The sequence below is a fragment of the Cryptotermes secundus genome, unplaced genomic scaffold (genome assembly GCF_002891405.2).
Source record: "Cryptotermes secundus unplaced genomic scaffold, Csec_1.0 scaffold308, whole genome shotgun sequence".
NCBI lineage: Eukaryota > Metazoa > Arthropoda > Insecta > Blattodea > Kalotermitidae > Cryptotermes > Cryptotermes secundus.
The window spans coordinates 391,333-411,954 of NW_019721008.1; the positions used below are offsets into that span (position 1 = coordinate 391,333).

The 20,622-nt window shown below is 36.6% G+C and overlaps 1 protein-coding gene across 4 annotated transcripts in view; it reads right to left on the minus strand.

The window, feature by feature from the left end:
• LOC111874905 (serine-protein kinase ATM) overlaps positions 1-20,622 on the minus strand; it is a 127,135-nt gene that overhangs the window by 33,789 nt on the left and 72,724 nt on the right. For all 4 annotated transcript variants that reach the window (XM_033755664.1, XM_023870773.2, XM_033755659.1 and 1 more), the window contains 11 exons: positions 18,989-19,129; positions 14,351-14,600; positions 11,955-12,199; positions 10,251-10,425; positions 7,641-7,740; positions 7,371-7,493; positions 5,585-5,693; positions 4,949-5,114; positions 3,592-4,490; positions 2,910-3,244; positions 2,421-2,647 (listed from right to left, as the gene is read on the minus strand). In XM_033755664.1, coding sequence (XP_033611555.1) covers positions 2,421-2,647; positions 2,910-3,244; positions 3,592-4,490; positions 4,949-5,114; positions 5,585-5,693; positions 7,371-7,493; positions 7,641-7,740; positions 10,251-10,425; positions 11,955-12,199; positions 14,351-14,600; positions 18,989-19,129 — 2,770 coding nt within the window. The remainder of the gene's footprint in view (positions 1-2,420; positions 2,648-2,909; positions 3,245-3,591; positions 4,491-4,948; positions 5,115-5,584; positions 5,694-7,370; positions 7,494-7,640; positions 7,741-10,250; positions 10,426-11,954; positions 12,200-14,350; positions 14,601-18,988; positions 19,130-20,622) is intronic.

The window sequence follows — 20,622 nt, forward strand, 5'->3', positions numbered from 1 at the left end:
TACTGATGCATCATTTCCAGGTTTACATTAAAACTATACTTCACAGGCCTCCAAACAGTTTATCATATAAAAGTCTAGAATATACCACGTCCGTGGGAAAATACTGATATGTGTTTCAAGCCTTACGTATGGAGTGCCATGATACACATATCTTGGCTACCTGGCCACCAATAACAGACTGCTATATGTAAATACACCTCAATTTCATGTGTGACTGTGATACAGGCTGATAAGAGAAGATTTGTAAGATTTGAGTTATCATAGCAGTGATTATAAACAGTTCTATCTTCTGGAATATAATTCCATGTAGTTCACTGAAAGTGAACTGATGTTTCAGAAGAACATATTGTCTCCATCTACATGGTCAAATAAGCCAAGCGAGATATCAGCATGAAAGCGGGTGGCAAGGAGACTACACACCATCATATCCCAGAAGATAGTACTTTTCAAGGGAAGATCTGTTTTTTAATTTCATATATGGGTGTGTCTGTATCATTCAGAATTGACATTCATGATTATTTAGGAGTTCTGAAGTTCATGTTTCTCATCTCATCTTCTTCATACAGCTTCACTGTGTTTTGAAGCTACTGTACATTACTATTATGCATTTCAAGTTCTCACAAGGTGAAGGTTCCTACTGTATGCAGTCTGCTAGATAAGTATCAACATTTTGATGGAACATATCAATACCAATAACTCTGTATATGTGATTGGTATCAGGAGGAATGACCACCTTCACATACCTTCAACACATTTATCATCCTATCAGAGAGGGGTGTATTATTCAGGCATCAAGCTATTTAACACTCTGCTGTCAAATATCACAGTTTTAAAAAATTATAAACTGCAATTTAGGTTTGTTTTACAAAATTATTTGCAAAGTAACGTATTTTACTCTATTGATGAATTTGTCAAGCATGCAAGGGGCTCAAAAGTTAAAAGTTAATAAATGGTCTGTGTGAGTAAATTATATATTGAGACTTGCTTGTTGTAAGTGTAGTAGTATGTATGATGTCTGTTTTTGTTATGAATTTTAATATTTTATAATGTAACTGTTTTAATGATACTGCTTGCCAATGTGTGTTGAATGGCAAGGCGTGAATTTGACAGTGGTTTTTCCATAACCCATGTGTGTTGTCCTGACAACTTGAGCTATCTGTGAGAGGCCTGATTATATTGGACAAAGGATGATTGATGTGTAGTCATCATGAATTTGTAATATGTAACATGTTTTATATCCAGCCCTATGGGGAGATGATTGGATGAATGAAGTGAAAATAAATGTAAATGTAAGTATAAACGTAAATACTGCCTTCATCTTTACGGAAAAAAATGAGCCAAGGTGGGAAAGTGGTTGGTTATACTGAAGTAAGAGGAAAAATAAATGGATCATGTAAGGGAAAAGTGGTCAATGAAAGCCATGAATACGGAAGAGGATGTAGCCCAGACAGGCCAATGCAACAATGGACCCAAAAAAGAGCAGGAAGAAAGAAGAGTAAGATGCAACTCTTTCTCAAGGCTTGAAAGGAAGTGTAACTGATGTCCTTTCACAGGGCACAGGTGGAAGGACAAATAACCCTCTTGCAGGGCACAAATGGAACAGTAACAAAGGACCCTCCCTCCCAAAAACCCTTTTACGGCATTGCACAGAGGAAATTCAAGGCAAGGACTCTTTGTTACGCTTCCTTCTGTGCCCTACAAAAGGGCTGTTTGTTAATCTTCCTTCCTCCCATCCTGGAATAACTGCATTTTTCATAACCTATAGTTCCACTGGCCAGTACATCTTTTCTCCACTTTATGACTTCAACTGGCCACCCCCTATCCTCCATAGACTGTTTCTTCCCTCTCACTTCTATATTATAAGTCACTTTGCCCACTTTGTTCAATTCTACCCTGAAGATGGAAGAGTATGTTCCATCAAAACAGTGAAACCCACTTACCATGCATGATGACATAATTCAGACACACATAGTATGATATAAGATATTATTAACATGGGTTCAAACAGTTTTATAAGAAACACAAATGATCAAAGTGCATGTGTTCCAAACCCGTTATATCATTATATAATTCCCTCAGCTTCAGTTCCAGTTATGTTTGATCCTTCTATTATGAAACATAATCAAGAGAGGAGTTCATAAAAATGCTGTACTGTTATATCTGGCTCTGTTGTTCTCTTAGAATATTTTATACAAACATGAATATGATATACATACAACTGACAAATATTTTTGGGGCTAAGCAAAGAAAATTCATGTCACACTGAACATGGTCAAGGATACTGAAAAAAGATGCACTTCATGGAAGTGAAAAATATTTTTCTTTTTTAACAATACTAACAATCTATTAATATAACTAAAATAATAAAATAAAACTACAGCACCTCCAACTTGTCTAAAAACTGATCTTAGAAAACTTACCTAACAAGGTATTTAATCTCCTGACAAATGGATCTGACAAATTATTACTTATCCTGGGTACTAATTGTGGTACAACAGGTAAAAACTTATAGCTTGGAATGCGATGCAAATGCTGTTCAAGCACCCTGGAGACCTCTTCATGCACAGTGTTCTCCAGCCACAAAGAAGTTAAACGGAAAACCTGCAAGCTGTGCTGGACCCCATGTTCCAAGCTTAAGAGGTAGTACCTACAAGTAAAAAATAGTATTCTGTTGTGAAATTACCTTTTACTTTTCATTTAAATGAATTCTAACTGTCCTTCAGAAGCCATACATTGAATGCAAATGTTTTCAACCCATTATGTCCAATGTTATATATTCACTACATTTACTGCTCAAACCTTAGCAGTTGAAAATTAATTTGAAACCTGTGGTTGGGGACTGACTGAAGTTCAATAGCGAAAGTACAAGACCTCTGGGAGCCCAAACAGCAATCTGAGCAACCACTTACTTCAGGGCCAGTTTCAGGTACATGTTTTTTTCATCCTCCCTGTTTTTCATCTCTGCCTCATCAATACGGCTCATTTTCTGGCACATCTGTATCTTCCTATTCTCATCCCTTGTTCGATTCTCTTGTTGCAATAGTCTCTCTGCCTCTTCTGTTGCTTTGGTCAAGAACTGCTGCTTTGATTCAAATGCAGATGACTTCAATATTCCCATCAGCTGTTGATACTCTGCATCTACAAAACGTGCCAGAGAGCAGTACGTTTCCAGCTGGCTCTCCTCATTGTACTTGACTCCCTCGAGAATTCGTAGGGCTTTTATGAAGTAACGCTCAACAATCACCTACATGTGAAACAAATGACACAGTACATTTACATATAAACTTGATGTGTGAAAAATATGTTAAATCAAAAACACTCTTACACTATGACTTTCAAAAAGGTATACTGTTCCCAGTATATTTTCAATTCATACTTTAAAACACTACTCCCTTCATATAACTTCAATCTCACTGATATCAAATGATGCTTATTAATGCTATTAAACTCATATGAATAGGAAAACACAGAAAGAAAAATAATTTTCACATATTTAAAACCGTGTCAGGAGTCACACCTATATTTTAATTCCACAAAATGAGAGCACATATTGGCACAACTTTGTTATCAAACAAGAGCAACAAATTTTACCTGAGAGTTTTCAGACCTCGTTTCAACCATCCAGTTGCCATATAGAGTAAGAGCATAGGAATACAGCAATCTGTTCTCCTCAGTCTCATTAAAAATCAAAGACAGTTCACCAAGGAGTGAACGGAGGATATGTCTACCAACTTCACGATCTCCTCTCCCCCATGATAGCTGTGCTTCCTCTAGCTTCAACCGTCCTTCAACAACTGATGACAATCTTCCAATTTGTGACAACATACGAAGACAACGAACTCCTACATGATGCCAGCCCTCAGTCCTTGCTAGTTTTGCTGTGCTAAGTTGAATTTCAGCTAAGTGTTCAGCCAACCGTTGTCTCAGTTCATCATTCTTTTCCATCAGCATTGCATTATGCAACAATACTGCTCGCTGTGCAAGGATTGGTTCCATGTACTGAAATTCACTGAGACTGAGCTGATCTTGCTTCTTCCATTTATCCAGAACTGCTTCCATATTAATAGCCTCTCCTGATTGCCATGCAGATGCAAAGTCCTCAATCTCCTGCAATGTCTGAAGTTGTGACAAAGCAAGATAGAGATTTTTGCTGCACTCCAAGCTTGCATGTGTTAATGAATTTATCGCACACTTTCTTGCTCTTGACACTGCTCTTTCAACACTTGAAAAATCTAAATCATGCAGTGCTTTCAGTGATATGTAGTGATGTTTCTCATATTCTCCTTTTGTTATCAGTGATTTGAGGCCACTGCTACTGTCAGCTTTATTGTAATTTAATTGTTTACTGTTTTCTGTGGATAACTGATTCCACTGTCCAAGTCTCCAGCAACATTCGTATCGATAATCCTCATATTCAGAATACATCCCATCACTCAAGTAAGAACTCTGAATATGACACAGGCCAAGCCTCCTCAATGCAAACAGCATACCTAAAAGAAAAATGCATAAAACATAATTTCACTAAGCAAGATGGCTCATGCAAGAAGTCTTGTACTCAGGAGGTAACTGATTTTATTCCCAGCTGGGACACTGACAACCCTGCCTGAAGATTTTAATTGTTTCCCTCAGTCTTTCCAGGTAAACGCCAAGACAGTGTTTCCAATTATGGCATGGTAGCTTCCTTCCACATCCATTTCAATCATCAATCATTAACCATTATATGATTTGATGCCATACAGTCCAAGCTAGTAACAATGTCATTAAATACACCATAAATAAGAAATACATCATTCCTGAGTCAATGCACTGGGGTAATTTAACTTACTTATCACCTACAAAGACGAAAAATGTGTTTCACTTTGACACATATGAATAAGAGTTCTGCTCTTAACCTGCCACTTTCAGAAAAGAGATACTTACAGTATACAATGTGCAAGAATAAACATACCTCCAATGGCATCTTCATTCCCATTGGACAGCTCTAAGTCATAAGACAGAAGCACATTTTGCCAATTACCGGTCAACTCATAGTGGAAAATGCGGGTTTGAGGGTCTAATATATGGGACGAGCCACATCCATATACAGCATCATTATCGCCAATCTTCTTGTAAGCCTACATAGAAAACAAGACAGTATCATTAATAACGAAGCTAAACAGCAAATCAGTAGTGGATTCAATAGCATATATGGGAAAAATACAGTAGAAGTTGTACATTGCATATGTAACAAAATAAAAGAAAGAAAGAAAGAAAGACTTCCCTAATAAACACTATTAGTGTTTACAGTAGCGGCTTCATTAAGTGTTTATTGATGACAGTTTCTGAGCTTTATCTTAAAAGTTCCCTTCCAGTTATACAATAAATTTGCATTTGTACACATTAAAGACTTCATCACTTTACCATGATATGCAGAAGATAAGTTTGGTACTAATGAAGTATTCTTTGAAACATGTGCACACATACACACACAAAGTATATTACTGTCTGTGTAGACTATTATCATTCACAGATCTTATCTTAAAATTTATACAGGAACTCCCAACTTCATGCTGAAAAATACAGTATGTATTATAATTTACTTCACCTCTCTCACTATATTTTGAAGTGCTATTCCATTCTGTGCACTATTGCTACAGATGTATTCTAGTGATGACAGAGACAGGCCACCAGCACAATCAATGTCCATGCTCTCCCTGAAATGTACCACAACACATTCAAGATGGTCATGCAAACAGCAGCAACAAAATGTAGTAGAAACTTCAAAGACTGCCACAATTTTATTCCACACCTATGCAAGAGGTAACCAAAAAAGAATTTAACATAATTAGTCACCCTCAAAGCTGCAAAGTTTATACACAAACAAACAAACAAACAAACAAACAATGTAAATCTAATCTGAGAACGTAATCCATTCATTAATGGTGGTTATTGGATGCCCGATCCTATATGCATTACCTGATCACTAATAAGAGATGGCAAACAAACAATTTTTTGCATCCTGTTGTGTTATAATATACATCTTCTTTATTAAAACCATCACAATACAACTATATCAAGGCCAGTGCCTAGTTCTGGCTCTGCTACATGTTTCGGCTATTAATAGCCTCCAATAAGAGTTTTTTTATATACATACAAAATATAGAATACTCCAATTTGTCTGTGGGAACACAAAAAATTCACAAAAACCAACGACTGACTTGATGATGTAAAGCATAAATCGAAGAATTTTATTCTTGTTTTATACCATAACTTTTGTTTTTTATATATCTAATTTATTGTATTTTTACGTCACGTATTTTAATATATTAATATTATTGTATCCAATTTTATTAATACTGCAGTTCAGTGGTGCATATATGTTAGCCATGTATTTGCCTGATGATGGCTATTAATGGCCAAAACATGTAGCAGAGCCAAAACTAGGCACTGACATTAATATAGTTGTGTTGTGACGGTTTTAATAAAGAAGTTTCTAACAATTTTTATTCAAAAAATTCCTGAATTCATCACTAATAATTTTATTTAAAAACTTACAGCTCTTTTACACTTATCCCAATAGCTCCTTGAGTAGCAATGTACCACTGCCATTACAATTTCTACTTTTAGAAGCAATGTTCAAAGGATGTTTGTCAAATTGCTCTCAGTTCACCTGTAGTATTCATAATCATGTCCTCTACCATTTGAAATATTCTTCCTTTTGGGTCACTTTTGTTTTGAGGAATGTATGGAGGGGGTTGGGTCAGGCTAATAGGGGGCCGTAGAAGAACAGGAACCAAATGCTTTGCCAAGAACCCTTTACTGGCAATTCAGTGAGCTGGTGTACTGTGGTGATGGAGGTACTGGGTTCCTGCAGACCACATTTCAGGTCTTTTCTTTATATAGAACTCCTCAAATGAACCCATGAAGAACAATGCCAACATACTCGAAAAAATGATAAACGATGTTTTCACTTTTGGGTTCACTTGTGCTTTTCTGGGGCATGGTGAATCACAACTCTGTCAGAGTGACAACTATCATTTTGTTTTAACATTGTACAAACAAACCAAAGTTACATTTCAAGCGAACATGTTTTTAAAAAAAAATTTCCAATTCGCTTGTTGCAGTTAATCCTAAAAAACTAAACACACACTTAATTCTCTGATCTTCAGTCAACAGTCTTGGTGCATTTAACTATGATCCCATGCAATGCAGCGCATTAATGTACTGTAAAATGTCACAAATCGTACTTAATATGACAGCAAAAAGAGTTTTCTCTCTTCCATTTAATAAGCTTGGTTGCCCACCATTCCAATAGCCAAGTATGAAAATGTTATGGAAATTAATTTTCTTAAAACTTCCACCTAATTTGAACAGAACAAACTAGAACATACCTGTTATCGTCACACCACAGTTCTGCATACAGAATGGATGTGAAGTACGCAGAACAGAATTGGGCAGCTTCAGCAACATGCAGATAATTAAGTTCTAGATACTGAGCACTGACGCCTTCCTTCCTGCAAAATCAAAACACTCTGAAGATACATGCAGATGATCATTTAGACCTTTAAAAGGATCTAAAATGAAAATTACTCAACAATATTTAATACAGGTCTACTGCAGCGAGTCTGACTGAAATGAGGCATATGGTTTCTATATCTTACCTTCCTTGAGGCTTCAAACATTTCTGAAGTCGTGCAAAATGAACAATATTTAGCATACATTGCACAGATGCTCTATTGAAACACACTTGTTCCTTACAATCTGAAAATAATAAAGAGTAATTTTAATAAAAACAGGATGATGGATAATGGTCACAGACATAGTATCTGTATTAATGTACCATCGTCACAAACTTTTAGATCTTATAATTTGCACCGTGCCCTTCGTCTTCTGCTCCTTCTGATTATTATTATGTTACTATTATTACGAAGAGGGAGGGCACAGCGCAATCGTTACTGGCCCTATTGTTGGTTCCCACGCTCCCCTAGATGGACATGGGGTATCCAAGCTAGGAGGAGGAAGCTACACTCAGTTCGTTGGCTTAGATAAGAACAAATACAACTTTAATAAAAAAATATATAACAATACATAAATAACAAACGACACATTTGACCAAGAAACTAATACAAGCTCATTTAGAACAAAACAATTTCCCGTCGGCACCACTTGTGTCGACACTAGACATATTAGGACGTTAAACACCCAGGCTATACAAAGACAAGTCTAATTAAAAAAAATACCAAACCAAATCTAATAACGCGCGTCGCAAGCGTTCAAGCAACGGCTTGCGACCGCGGCAGTCCTTACCGGCCAGCCAAATAGCACCAAAAGGGAATTTAGAACAGACCCAGCCGAAACCAATATTTTCCACAACAAACCTGCTGGCTAGTAACCGACCTTCAACTTGGTCTACACGACTGCACTGTACAAGTCTCCCCTTCACGAGAGGGTACATGGGACCACGTGACTAATGTCAGGATACTGCATAGTGGGGATGGAATCCGTCAAGGGAAACATGATGACATCATACGTGAGCGAGCTGAACCTTAGAATGGCTCAAATTTCAACTAACACTGTGTGTACAATGCTACAGGTTGGATAGCAAAGGAGTTGAGGTTAGATTCCAGGTAAGGGCAAGAAACTTTTCTCTTCTTCAAAGACAATGTGGGCACAGCAGCAAAGATAGCATATTCCCAGCAATACTTGCCTTTCATGCATTTTAATTACCTGGAGCATGTAATCATTTGCATTACATAAATATGCATATCATACATTCAGAGAGCCTTACCAAATCCTGCAGTTGAGTGGTTTGCAGTTCTGTTTCTTATTCAGGAGGTGCCAAGCTCAAATCTTGACCCACAAAGCAATTATCCTGCCTGAGGTGTTCTGGGGCTTTTGTCAGCTGCTTGAGGCAAATGCCAGGAGAGTAACCCTGACTGTCTTCATGTTCTCAATTCTTACCATCTTTGTGCAACTCAGTTGATATATTAATATTCACATTTCAATGTCTTCATCTCTCCTCATTAAGCAACTTATTCAAGCAGGAGGTGAAATATTACAGTCTAAGATACATAAACTAATTTCTTGTATCTGGCATAAGGAAAAATTGCCTGATCAGTGGAAGGAGTCTATTATCGTACCAGTTCAAAAGGAGGGTGATAAAACTAACTGTAGTAATTATCAGGGGATACCACTGCTATCAACTTCATACAAAATTTTAACCAATATTCTTCTCTCAAGGTTAAGCCCACACATAGATGAGATTGTTGGGGATCATCAGTGTAGGTTTTGATGTAACAGATCAACTACTGATCAGATCTTTTGCATTTATCAGATACTGAAGAAAAAATGGAAGTACAATGATACAGTACATCAAATTAGTGATAGTGTTATAGTTACTTTTAGTTACGACCTGTAACTGGATATTAATTCAAATCTCCAATCCAAAACCCCGTCTAAAGTCATACTCATACATGTGATAATATTCACTGTTATGTAGTGTGTCTTTTTTATAAAGTTCAGTTCTTTTTCTGTTGCTCCTTTAGATATTGGGTATGTGTTTCATCTGTTTACATGAACATAAAATATCAAGTATCAACTACTTGGTAAACAGTAACTACACACAGCAGAAAAGGATAAAACCAACATATCAACAAAATATACACCATATAATAAAGTAACAATGGCATGATAATCTAAAAATAACCTAAAATAAAATATTTTAGAATCATTTTACATAAAAATTAAAAGCAGAACAGCGTGATAACAGAGCAGCAGGTTCCTTTAATCCAACATCTTTCACATCTGATGATGGCCAGTTTGGTTGAAACATGTAGTGCTGTATAATGAGAAGACATGAAGACACTGAAGTGTGAGAACATACTGACAAAGTTGCACAAAGATGGCAAAAAAGAGAACACAAAGTTAGAATACACAGTGCAACAGGATACTGCAGTACATATGAACAGCTCTGTATGAGTCTATGGTCTGAACTACTGATAGTAACATAAAAAACATAAATGATGAAAATACAGAATATTAGCACTGATCCTCAGTATTACAAAACAAATTAAATGGAAGTCCTTATAGCCCCAGATCTTCCTTTACTTTGTGTCTTCAAGTGCAGTTCAGTGACAGATTTTATATTCAATAATAATTTATATTATCATCCTACATGGATGATCCATGGATACGAAATAAATGAAATGAAATGAAATGAAACAAGAATAGTGCCTCTTTCAGGTAGTACATGACAAGTTTTAGAAACTTACGCCTGAGAACTGGTAATGGAGAAGTTCTAGTTTCCTTGTCAAGTTGGAGACAAGTCTCGAAGTGATTCCTAAAGAAGTAGCATATGGATCTATTCATGACGGCTTTACAGACATCACTGCCTGTACTTAGAACAAGAGACACTAAAAATGGCAGTATCTGTTCTGCAAATGACATCTGTAAGGAAAAATTGTATGACCTTCAAAACACTATGATTCATGCACAGAAAAGTTTTATTACATTTCAAGACCTCAAGTATGTTATCACTATAAAAATTAATAAATCTTTTCCCGTCCTGATAATACAATGCTACAGACTATTAGGAGTACCAAGATTCACTTCAATCTGCTCCTACCTTAGAAATGTATTCTTTAATCTTCCTGCCAGGTGAGCAGAAATGTGGGAGGTCGATAAAATATGATCTAAATTTCGTAATGATGATATATTAACGCTGTGACTGACTTTTTGGACAGTATCCATCATCCTATTTTTATTTAAAACAACGTTTCTGAGACAGGACCCTGCTTCTGTCCTCATGTAGAAACTTACTCAGTTGCGCTCAATCGGAAGAGATAGTCCATATCTCCAGTCACCAGAACCAAAGCAAGGCATCATACATAAATCAGACACAAACATAAAACATCTGCAGGAATTAAGACAAAAAATTGAAAATGACAACTACACATATTACAAATTTAATGGCAGGACACAGTCTACTCACTGGGCCCAACTAATAAGCTTTTCACCTTAGGACAGAGTCCAGTCTCCAAAACACTGATTCAAACAAAAACAGGATCATGGATAATGTCCAAGACAAACAATGCATGTCAGTTTCCTTCAGTGTACATGAAATTTGACAATAAGAAGACTTACAGCTTCAGTGTAATTTCAAATGTTACTTTCCTGACCTCATGCTGGGGTAAAGTGCTGACTCCCATACCAAAAAGCTTGCATTTCAAAATGGTCAGATCCACCATACATTTGTTATGTGCCTTCCAATCCCACATCTCTGACTGAATTCTGTCAAGGATACCTGGTTCCCACTAACATATAAAGTTCACATCAAGTTATAGGATGCCTAATAAAAATAAGTAAGTTACAGGTCCCTTCAGCCAGTCATATCTTCCATACCATCCTTCTGATAGAGTGAACAAAATTTTGTTATGGCAAGGAGCAAGCAAAATCCTGCCCTATGGTAAGCAGAACCACAGATGTCTAAAGACTAGAAAATAAAATATAGTCCCATATTTCTTCAGTGATATGTTTGCTGAGAGGAGTCATAAAAAATTCCTTGTGAATGCCACTCTGCAGGAATCCTAAATTACAGTATTTGTGGTACTGAATGGCATGCATATTTGTGGGTATAACCCTTTGACTGCCAATCCCTGCCACAAATGCCAAAGCTGCTTGGTGAAAAATGCACTTGCACAGCACAGAAAAATCTACAATGCTTTCCTCAAATCGCCATCAACCAGCAATCTCATATGAATGCCTGTTCTTTCGCTAAGCATCAATATGGCACACGTGATGCCAACTACTAACAGGAATTATACAATAAATAACACTGAGCTGATCTCTTCTGCTGTGGTGATTTCATGAGTTCCCTGAACCAGTTCAGTTGGTACGTGGTGTGTAAAGGGTTAATAGCTAATACCACATTGCAGACTGATTTGTAACATACTGGTTAAGGCTACAGCCATGCTTACCTTTGCACTGCAAACAGGAACCAACTGTGACATAAAGCAATTTTCCTGTGGGAATGTTTTCAAGATAGTGCACACCAAATTAGTCACCCATCTATCATGGCTGCATTTTTCCATAGGACACCACAGGTTATCCATATCAACTGTTTCCCTGAATATGTCTTCATTTACAGTCATTGACGATTCACGCTTTGCACATCTGACTGGTTTGAATGGTATTATGAATGGGTCATCAAACCCACTTGAACCTATTAAAGTAACAAATATGTTTATCATATTAAAAAATCAAGCACAAGTAAGCTGGCAACACACAACACACAAGTATTAATACTATTACCTGCAAGGTGAAAACACATTAGAATTTTTGTCTGAAATGAGTATTTAGAAAATTAACTTCCCACCACAGCCTCCTACATTTCACTATTCTGTAATACTAGTTTACCTGTATAAAACACAAACCTCCTCATTATCCAATCCATAAAATACCCACATATGTGGTGCAATCCAAAGGTTCCCGAAATATATTAATAAAAACTATTACATCTTACCTAGATCTTATTCTGCATCACCTTCAAAGTAGTCCCCTTGGGAGCGCATACACCGATCCCAGCATTTCTGCGACTTTTCAAATGCATCCTGGAAGTCTTTCTTTGTTAGGATGTTTAGTACCATCTGCGTTTCCGCTTGAATTTCCTCAACTGTATCAAATCTTTGCCCCTTCAACTTGATTTTCATCTTGGGGAAGAGAAAGACGTCACATGGAGCTAAGTCTGGCAAGTACGGTGGGTGGGGAACAACTGCCATCTTGTTTTTAGCAAAAAATTCCTGCACAATGTAAGCTGTATGCGGTCATGCGTTGTCATGGTGGAGTACCCAGTCGTTTGTGCGCCACTTCTCTGGACGTTTTCTCCTCATGTCCTCCCTCAAACGCCTTAGAACATCGCGATAGAACTCTTTATTGACTGTCTGACCAGGAGGGACGAACTCCTTATGAACAATCCTGTCAATATATATAAAAAAAACAGATCACCACGGACTTAATGTTACTCTTGACTTGTCGAGCTTTTTTGGCCAAGGTGAAGAAGGGCTCTTCCATTGCGACAATTTCTGCTTGCTTTCAGGGTCATAGCCATAAACCCAACTTTCGTCACCAGTGACAACTTTCGAAAGAAAGTTTGGATCCTCTTGAAGCTGTTGTTGAAGTTCCCTGCAGACTTCAAAGCGATGCTGCTTCTGTTCATTTTGCAGCAGTCGTGGCACAAACTTCGCCGCAATCCTCCTCATGTTCAGTTCCTCTGACAAAATTTGTTGATATGTATCATAACTTAGTCCCAAGGTGTTACAGAGGTCTTGGATGGTCAGTCTTGCAGAATCAGATCCCTAACTTTCGTGACATTTTCTGGTGTGGTGCCAGTTGACGGCCATCCCGAACGATCGTCATCATCAGTCAATGTTCGGCCATTTTTAAAATGCTTATACCAGTTGTAAGTTTGTGTCTGGCCTAAACTGTTTTCACCAAAAGCTTGCTTCAACATTTGGTGCGTTTCTGCAGCGGGTTTCCCAAGTTTGAAACAAAACTTTATATAGACACACTGCTCTCTCAGGTCAGCCATCACAAAACCACAGACTCACGGAAATACAACAATGGAAATATTTTCACCAGCAATAAACCCAGCCATTCAACTCGACGCCGCTTGCCATACTGATTCAAGAAGGATGTGTGAGGAGACACCTAGTGGTATTTCGATGTACTCATAACCATTCGCGCACAAAATTCAAATTTCAGAAACTTTTGGATTGCACCACGTACTTCACGCTTCTCAGATCCAAATATTTACTGAACATTTTGTTTTCAAACATATTATATGTCCTTCCTTCACAACAAGAGTCCACATTTCTATGAAATGATATAATAAAGAAATTACATTTTTTTTTAGTTCTATACTTCTTATCAAGACAACAAATCTTCACATGCAAGGTGTCCTCAAACTGGAACATGACTCCATTTTTTTTAAAATTCCAACAGCTGACACATCACCGTAAAACTGAGATGAAATTACAGTTCTGAAATCCAGAATGGCAGTCATCTCTACAGTGTTGTCATGTGAAGCAAATGGAACATTTTTTGTCCTAGTACAGTAAAATGGCAGCTGCATACCATTATCTAGTTCGGTGAAACTGCATATAATTATTAAATTTCTTAATTAAGCAAAGAGCAAAAAGTCCTGTGATTCACAAAAGGTTACAACTACTGCAATCTTGGATTTTGATGTTCAAATGGGCACATTATGCATGACTACATTTTCAATGCTGAAGTGACACACATATTCTGAACACGACTGTCCTTTCTTATAATTCTTTCTTGTATCCAGCACCCACAAATATATAAAAAATATTACCTATGACCTGTTGACCTTCCCAAGATGCAAGAATTTTATACAGGGCTGCACTAGCTGCTTCCACCACACTGATGTTCTCATCAACTAGATAATCCACCGCAACTCGCACAATGTGAGCTGTAAACATGAGGATGGGACTATCTTTGAACTCATTCCCTTGCAACTCCTGGCATTTTTCTGGTTTCAGTATCATCGTGGTCAGATCAGCAGGGCCAAGCTCACCCAAACACCTTGAAGCTTCTTCTCTAATCTGAAAATTAGATTATGGATTGGATAATTAGGAGGTTTGTGTTTTATACAGGTAAACTAGCATTACAGGATAGTGAAATGTAGGAGGCTGTGGTGGGAATTTAATTTTCTAATTAGGCAAGATAGGATTTTCAAACACCATTCTGATTGCTGTAGAGTCTATTACAAATGCTTGTAGCTAGACCTATATTGTGTACTAAGCTGATGCTCCTGATATAATGCTTTCCACTGGTAATAAATTTTAATGTGAATTCAGTTCAATTACTGAAAATTTGGATTAAAAAAAATCAGTTTACTGCTACAGGGCTCTTAAAGTCCTCTACGTGGTCACCAGACAGAAATATAATCTTAAATGAGCTCAGTATTTAGGCACAACAGCAATCCGCTCTGCCTACTAGGTAACTCCACTGACTGCTGCATAATCGGGGGGGGGGGACAACTAAGCATTTACTGTAAAGCCTGCAAACCGAACGCACATTCCACATCCTCCCATGTCACAAACATGTAAGTATGAAGAGTGAAATACAATCAAAATGAATGTTATGTAAGTTCCAATGAATTTAATTATTTACAGTTTATTGATGCTGACAGTAGCTCAAGACTATGTAGCATTGAACTACAGGATGATAACAAATAATGAATTGGAGAGTATGTGGAAAGAAGTGGTCATGAACCAAGGAAAGCTACAAAAAAACTGCAGTCAGGAGTCAGATTCTAAGCTGAGATTTGAACCTGGGAACTCTTGAATAAAAAGTAGGGGTGGTAACCACTCAACCATAAAGATCAATATTACAGATTCCCACCAGGTTTGAATATTAACAGCATAAACACAAATAAGCAATACACCTGAATAGCAAACACATAATGCACACTGGTAGTAAAGAGAGAAATTCTGAGATAATTCCAAATTCAAGTGAGTAAATTGAGAAGTTGCACCATTATACAAAGGCATATATCTTAAACATATGTGAAAAATGCCTTCACTGTTCGACTACCTGATGGACGTGTGTCATACCACTCCAATCAGACAAGGACAGCCCTTGTATTCATTAACTAACTGAATGACACTGAGTCATTTTTGAGAAGCTAGCAGTCACTAATCTAGTCTTCAGCCTTATGGAACCCAAATATTCAACACCATATTCACAGAAGCCTGGCACTGGACCCCAGCCTGAGCCTTAATAAATTCAATCCATTTTAATATTGTCCTCCCATCTACATCCAGACCTCTAAGTGGTCTCTTCCATTCAGGTTTCCTCACTAAAATTTTGTATGCATTCCTCATCTCTACCATGTGTGTTACATATGCCACCAAATTCATTCTCCTCTATTAACCTTTTAAGTACAAGATATTTAAACCTTTGCCTGGCACACAGACAGAATTAAAGGTGGTAATCTTAAAGTCTGACTGTACCAGACTGGAAGAAATGTATGTACAAGTATATATAATCTCTGTTTATTTATGTACCTGAATTAAACAAGAATGGTATAATAGAGGAATGACCATCTCATACTTTTAAAAATGTTTTATAATTTTTTGGCCGAATTCCATGAGTTTATTTTTGATAGATTACTAAACCTGTTCTATAAAATATGTACTTACAGAAAAATTATGAACATAAAAAAGTAATACTTCCATAAAATTGTTAACTGTTCTCCTTTGATGCCTGCCTGAGCTACATGTGTGGATCCACCCCATACTCTACATCTTCCCTAAAGACAGTTTCATCATACACTAGAAGTTCTGCTTCACTGCTGTAGACCACTTACACAGCCGGCACACTATAAGTATAGTCAGTTCACATCACAGTCAGGTTTTCGTAGGCCGCAGCTCAGAGTATGACACAACACACACGCCACAGTCACATTATTTGAACTAGTGAACTGCTTTCTTGCTTTGTTTCCTCATTTGGCAAAAATGATGTCACTCTTTTCCTCTGACTGGCCAGTGAGGAGAATGTTTTACTTTAAGTCGGATCATTTACGTCTCCAAACTGCTCAAACGAGCTCTTGGTATACCACAGATTTCAGTATTCTCTTCATGGGAGACAACTATGAGATCACTAACCAGCTCCTCCCTAAATTTGGATGGGTCATATTTCCCCCACAAGACCTGCAGAGAATGCATAAATTCAGAATGGTTAGGTTCATCAAATGTAAGTGGATCGCTTTAATCCATTTTGAGGTTTTTTGGCTGATGCTGTAGCTGTTTGTCATTCTGTCACTCAAGTCAACATACCCCATATGGGTTGTATAGTCTTCAATGATCAGAGGCTTCACAGCTTGCCCACCTTCCATGATGTTATCTTCCACCGGTGGAATGTGCATATTAGAAAGAACATGAACTTCTCATTCTTTCTTCCAACACAAAGAACTCAGATTTCCCTGTTCTCTAGGCACAGTGTCTCGCATTTTCAGTTGTAGATGTTTAGGATTTAAATTTGGCAGCACTGCCTTCCTGTTATAATGAACTGTGCCACATGCATTTATTTTCATGTAGTGAAGATTGCTGATAAGTTCTGGTGAGGTGAAATAATTGTCCATGAATATTTTCTGACCAATTCCAACTTTCCGAACCAGTTCCAGTACTGATCCATGTGTGGGTGTTAACATCTGTGCTAGACACATTTCTTTGTTTTCCTAGGAATATCCTCATGTTGTATGTGTAACCAGATCTGTTACAAACTTTATATATTTTTATGCCAAATCTCTTCCATTTTTTGGAATGTACTGACAAAAGATGACTTTCTCTTTGAATTTTATGATTACTTCATCCACTGCAGTATATTCTGTTGGATGATACAGTTCTGAAAATTTCGAATTAAGAATGCCAGATATTTGTTTGAGTTTCTGCAATCTGTTGTAATCAAAATCTTCTGTTTTCTGTTAGTGGGTTCTGACTGTCTGCAAAATGCAAATGTTCAGAATCATGAGATGAATGATCATGTGGCATCACACTGGAGTAGAAAGGAATGTGGTAGCGTTTGTCTTTGGTCCAGTATAGCTTCATACTGGGATTGTGGTTGTGACCCATCTGAACTACTGCAAGAAATGTGTATTGATCTTTAAGCTTATTTGCTGTGAACATGTATATGTATCTTGTTTATTTCTTGCTTGTGCAACTTGTTACATATACTGGTTGGTCTCCAGTACAATTACTGCCAGGATAGTCTAAAAATATGGCAAAAAAATGGGCTTGTGAATTTTCAGTAACATTAGGAGAAGCGGTTTTGTTCAGCCCATTTTGTTCTCCCACAAGCTGGTGCACATCTGTTCATCATTTTCTTCAGCAGTTAATGGATCCTGAAGTGAGTTATCTTTGAGCTCTTCTTCTGAGACGTCACTGTATTGCTCTTCAAATCACCATGCACACATGCTAAATCGACTATCAGACACATGCGCTTTTAAGTTCCTGCCATACTGATTGTGGATAACTGGTCTATTGAACGCATTTAAGTATGGAAACAGAAAGAACCATAAGGAGGAACCAAATCTGCCACTGAACACTAGAATATGTTATTCAGTAGCAACACTATCCTCTCCTCGTTTGTAAAACTGCTTCATATGCACATGAACGAACAAAATTACAGATGGGTGGTAACAATCTATCACTGACAACAGTGATGTGAATCCAATCATAAACAACTTTATTCTCCCCTCATATATTTTACCTCCCCATGTATATTTATCAGGTCTGAATAACAATGCTACTGTTATAGATACCAAAAAGGAAACAAGAAGGAAAACAATCTGCTGTTGGGTTGAGTGTGTCAGCAAATTGTTGCACATGATTAGCTACATGCATAGGAAAATAAATTTGATGCATGCATTGTTTATACAAAGATAATTTTGAAACCTAGCACAGTAGAATTCCATGCTTTGTTTGGGCTAAGCACATACACAGGGCACCAAAACAAGATGCAGGACTGTCAATATATCATTCATCCTTTAAAAGTTAAACAAAGTTTGACTCTTTTCATTTCATGCATCCTGCTGTGTTACAATATACAACCCCTTTATTGATGGCTATTGATGGCCGAAACATGTAGCAGAGCCGTAGCTGGGCAGACCTTGATATTTGTTGAGTTGTGACGGTTAATAAAGGGGCTGTATAAAGTTTGACTCATTACTGCAGAAAGATGAGTTTCATATATATAACAATTGAGGTTCTCACAGTGGTATTAAAATATGGTTTTCTGACGTCTGATGTCATATAGTTTTGCACATCATCCCAGAAGACTGTAACAAGATTTTCATAGTCAATAAAGAATTCAAAGTTTTCAGCACATTCTCTTACGATCTTTCATACCTTCTGTATATTACAGTATCATGATTTACGATTTACCTAGAAATCATGTAAGATACAGAAACCAAAACTGTTCTACTCACTCTTAAATCTGGTACAGATGTCAGTTCAACCAACACACATATCAACTGATGGAGCAAACTCTTAGCACAGTCCTCAGAAAATCCCCTCATGTCATTTAGTGCCTTGTACATCATAGCCAACTCTTGCTTTTTCTCTGACAGCTATAAAAAATTACACAAAATCTCAATCAAGTAAAATTACTGTAAAATTGTATCTAAGGTCATTAAGGAAGCTAAAAACTAAAATATGATAATAAAATTCAAAATTCCAAAAATAAAAATAAAACCATATGGGATATAGTAAAATTGGCAACTAATAAGGGGTCAAATAATGAAAAAAATAACCATATTAAAGGTGGATGGAAAATGGATTAAAGAAAAGCAAGTAATTGCAGAGACCTTAAACAATTACTTTTTATCTGTAGCTGATAATAAAAATGTAAAAAATAAACAAAATAATACAAATATTAGTTATCTTCCAGACACTACTCCAATTCAGTATTTATTGAAAACGTTTATAAATCCCTTTCCACATATTAAACTTAAATCTTTATCAACTAAGGAAGTTGAAAATATAATTAAATCTCTCAAAGCAAAAAACTCTTATGGGTACAATGAAATATCCACTAAAGTATTAAGAATTAATTCTTTTTTCATTAGCTCTCCTTTGACTCACATACTCGTATGCAACAATTCATTATCACAAGGAATTTTCCAAGATCGTTTAAAATATTCCGAAACAAGACCGCTGTTTAATAAAGGTGAGAAATCAAATATTTCAAACTACAGGCCTATATCACTTTTAACTTCATTCTCTAATGTATTAGAAAAAGTGATGAGCATTCAATTGACTGAGCACTTGAATAACAATAACATTTTAGTGGAAGAACAATTTGGTTTTAGAAAAAATCTTTACAGATGAGGCTATATACAAGTTAGTGAATGAAATCTATTAGACCTTAAACAGCAAGAACTTAATAGGAGGAACTTTTTTTGTGACCTCGAAAAGGTTTTCGGTTGTGTTAATGATTTGATTCTGTTGTCATAATTGGAGTTCTATGGGATAAAAGGTAAAGCTAAACTATGAACTGAATCGTATTTCAGAAATAGATATCAAAGGGTTTTAATTACAAATATAAATCTTAATCTCGATGAATTTTTGACATGGGGCAAAATTAGACATGGTGTCCTGCAAGGTTCGATTCTGGGCCCTTTGTTATTCCTCATTTATATAAACGATTTACCCAAACTATAAATGATAAAACTGTACCTATATTATTTGCAGATGATACTAGTTTGTTACTTAAAAGTTCAAACTATGATGATCTCTGTGTAAATATAAACACTGTTTTTCACAGTATAAATGAATGGTTCAAAGTAAAGCAACTTTCTATAAATTTTAACAAATAAGAATTGTATATGATGTGATATGCAATAATAAATTTCTTGGAATATTCATGGATGATATAATGAGCTGGAAATATAAAACTGAATATATTAGATCAAAACTAAGCGCAGTCTGCTACATGATAAGATTGCTTAAACCATACACTTCCATAAATACATTAAAAATGGTTTATCACTCTTATTTTAATTCTATTATAAATTATGGTTCACCCTTTGGGGTAACTCACCCCAAAGTATACAAATTTTTA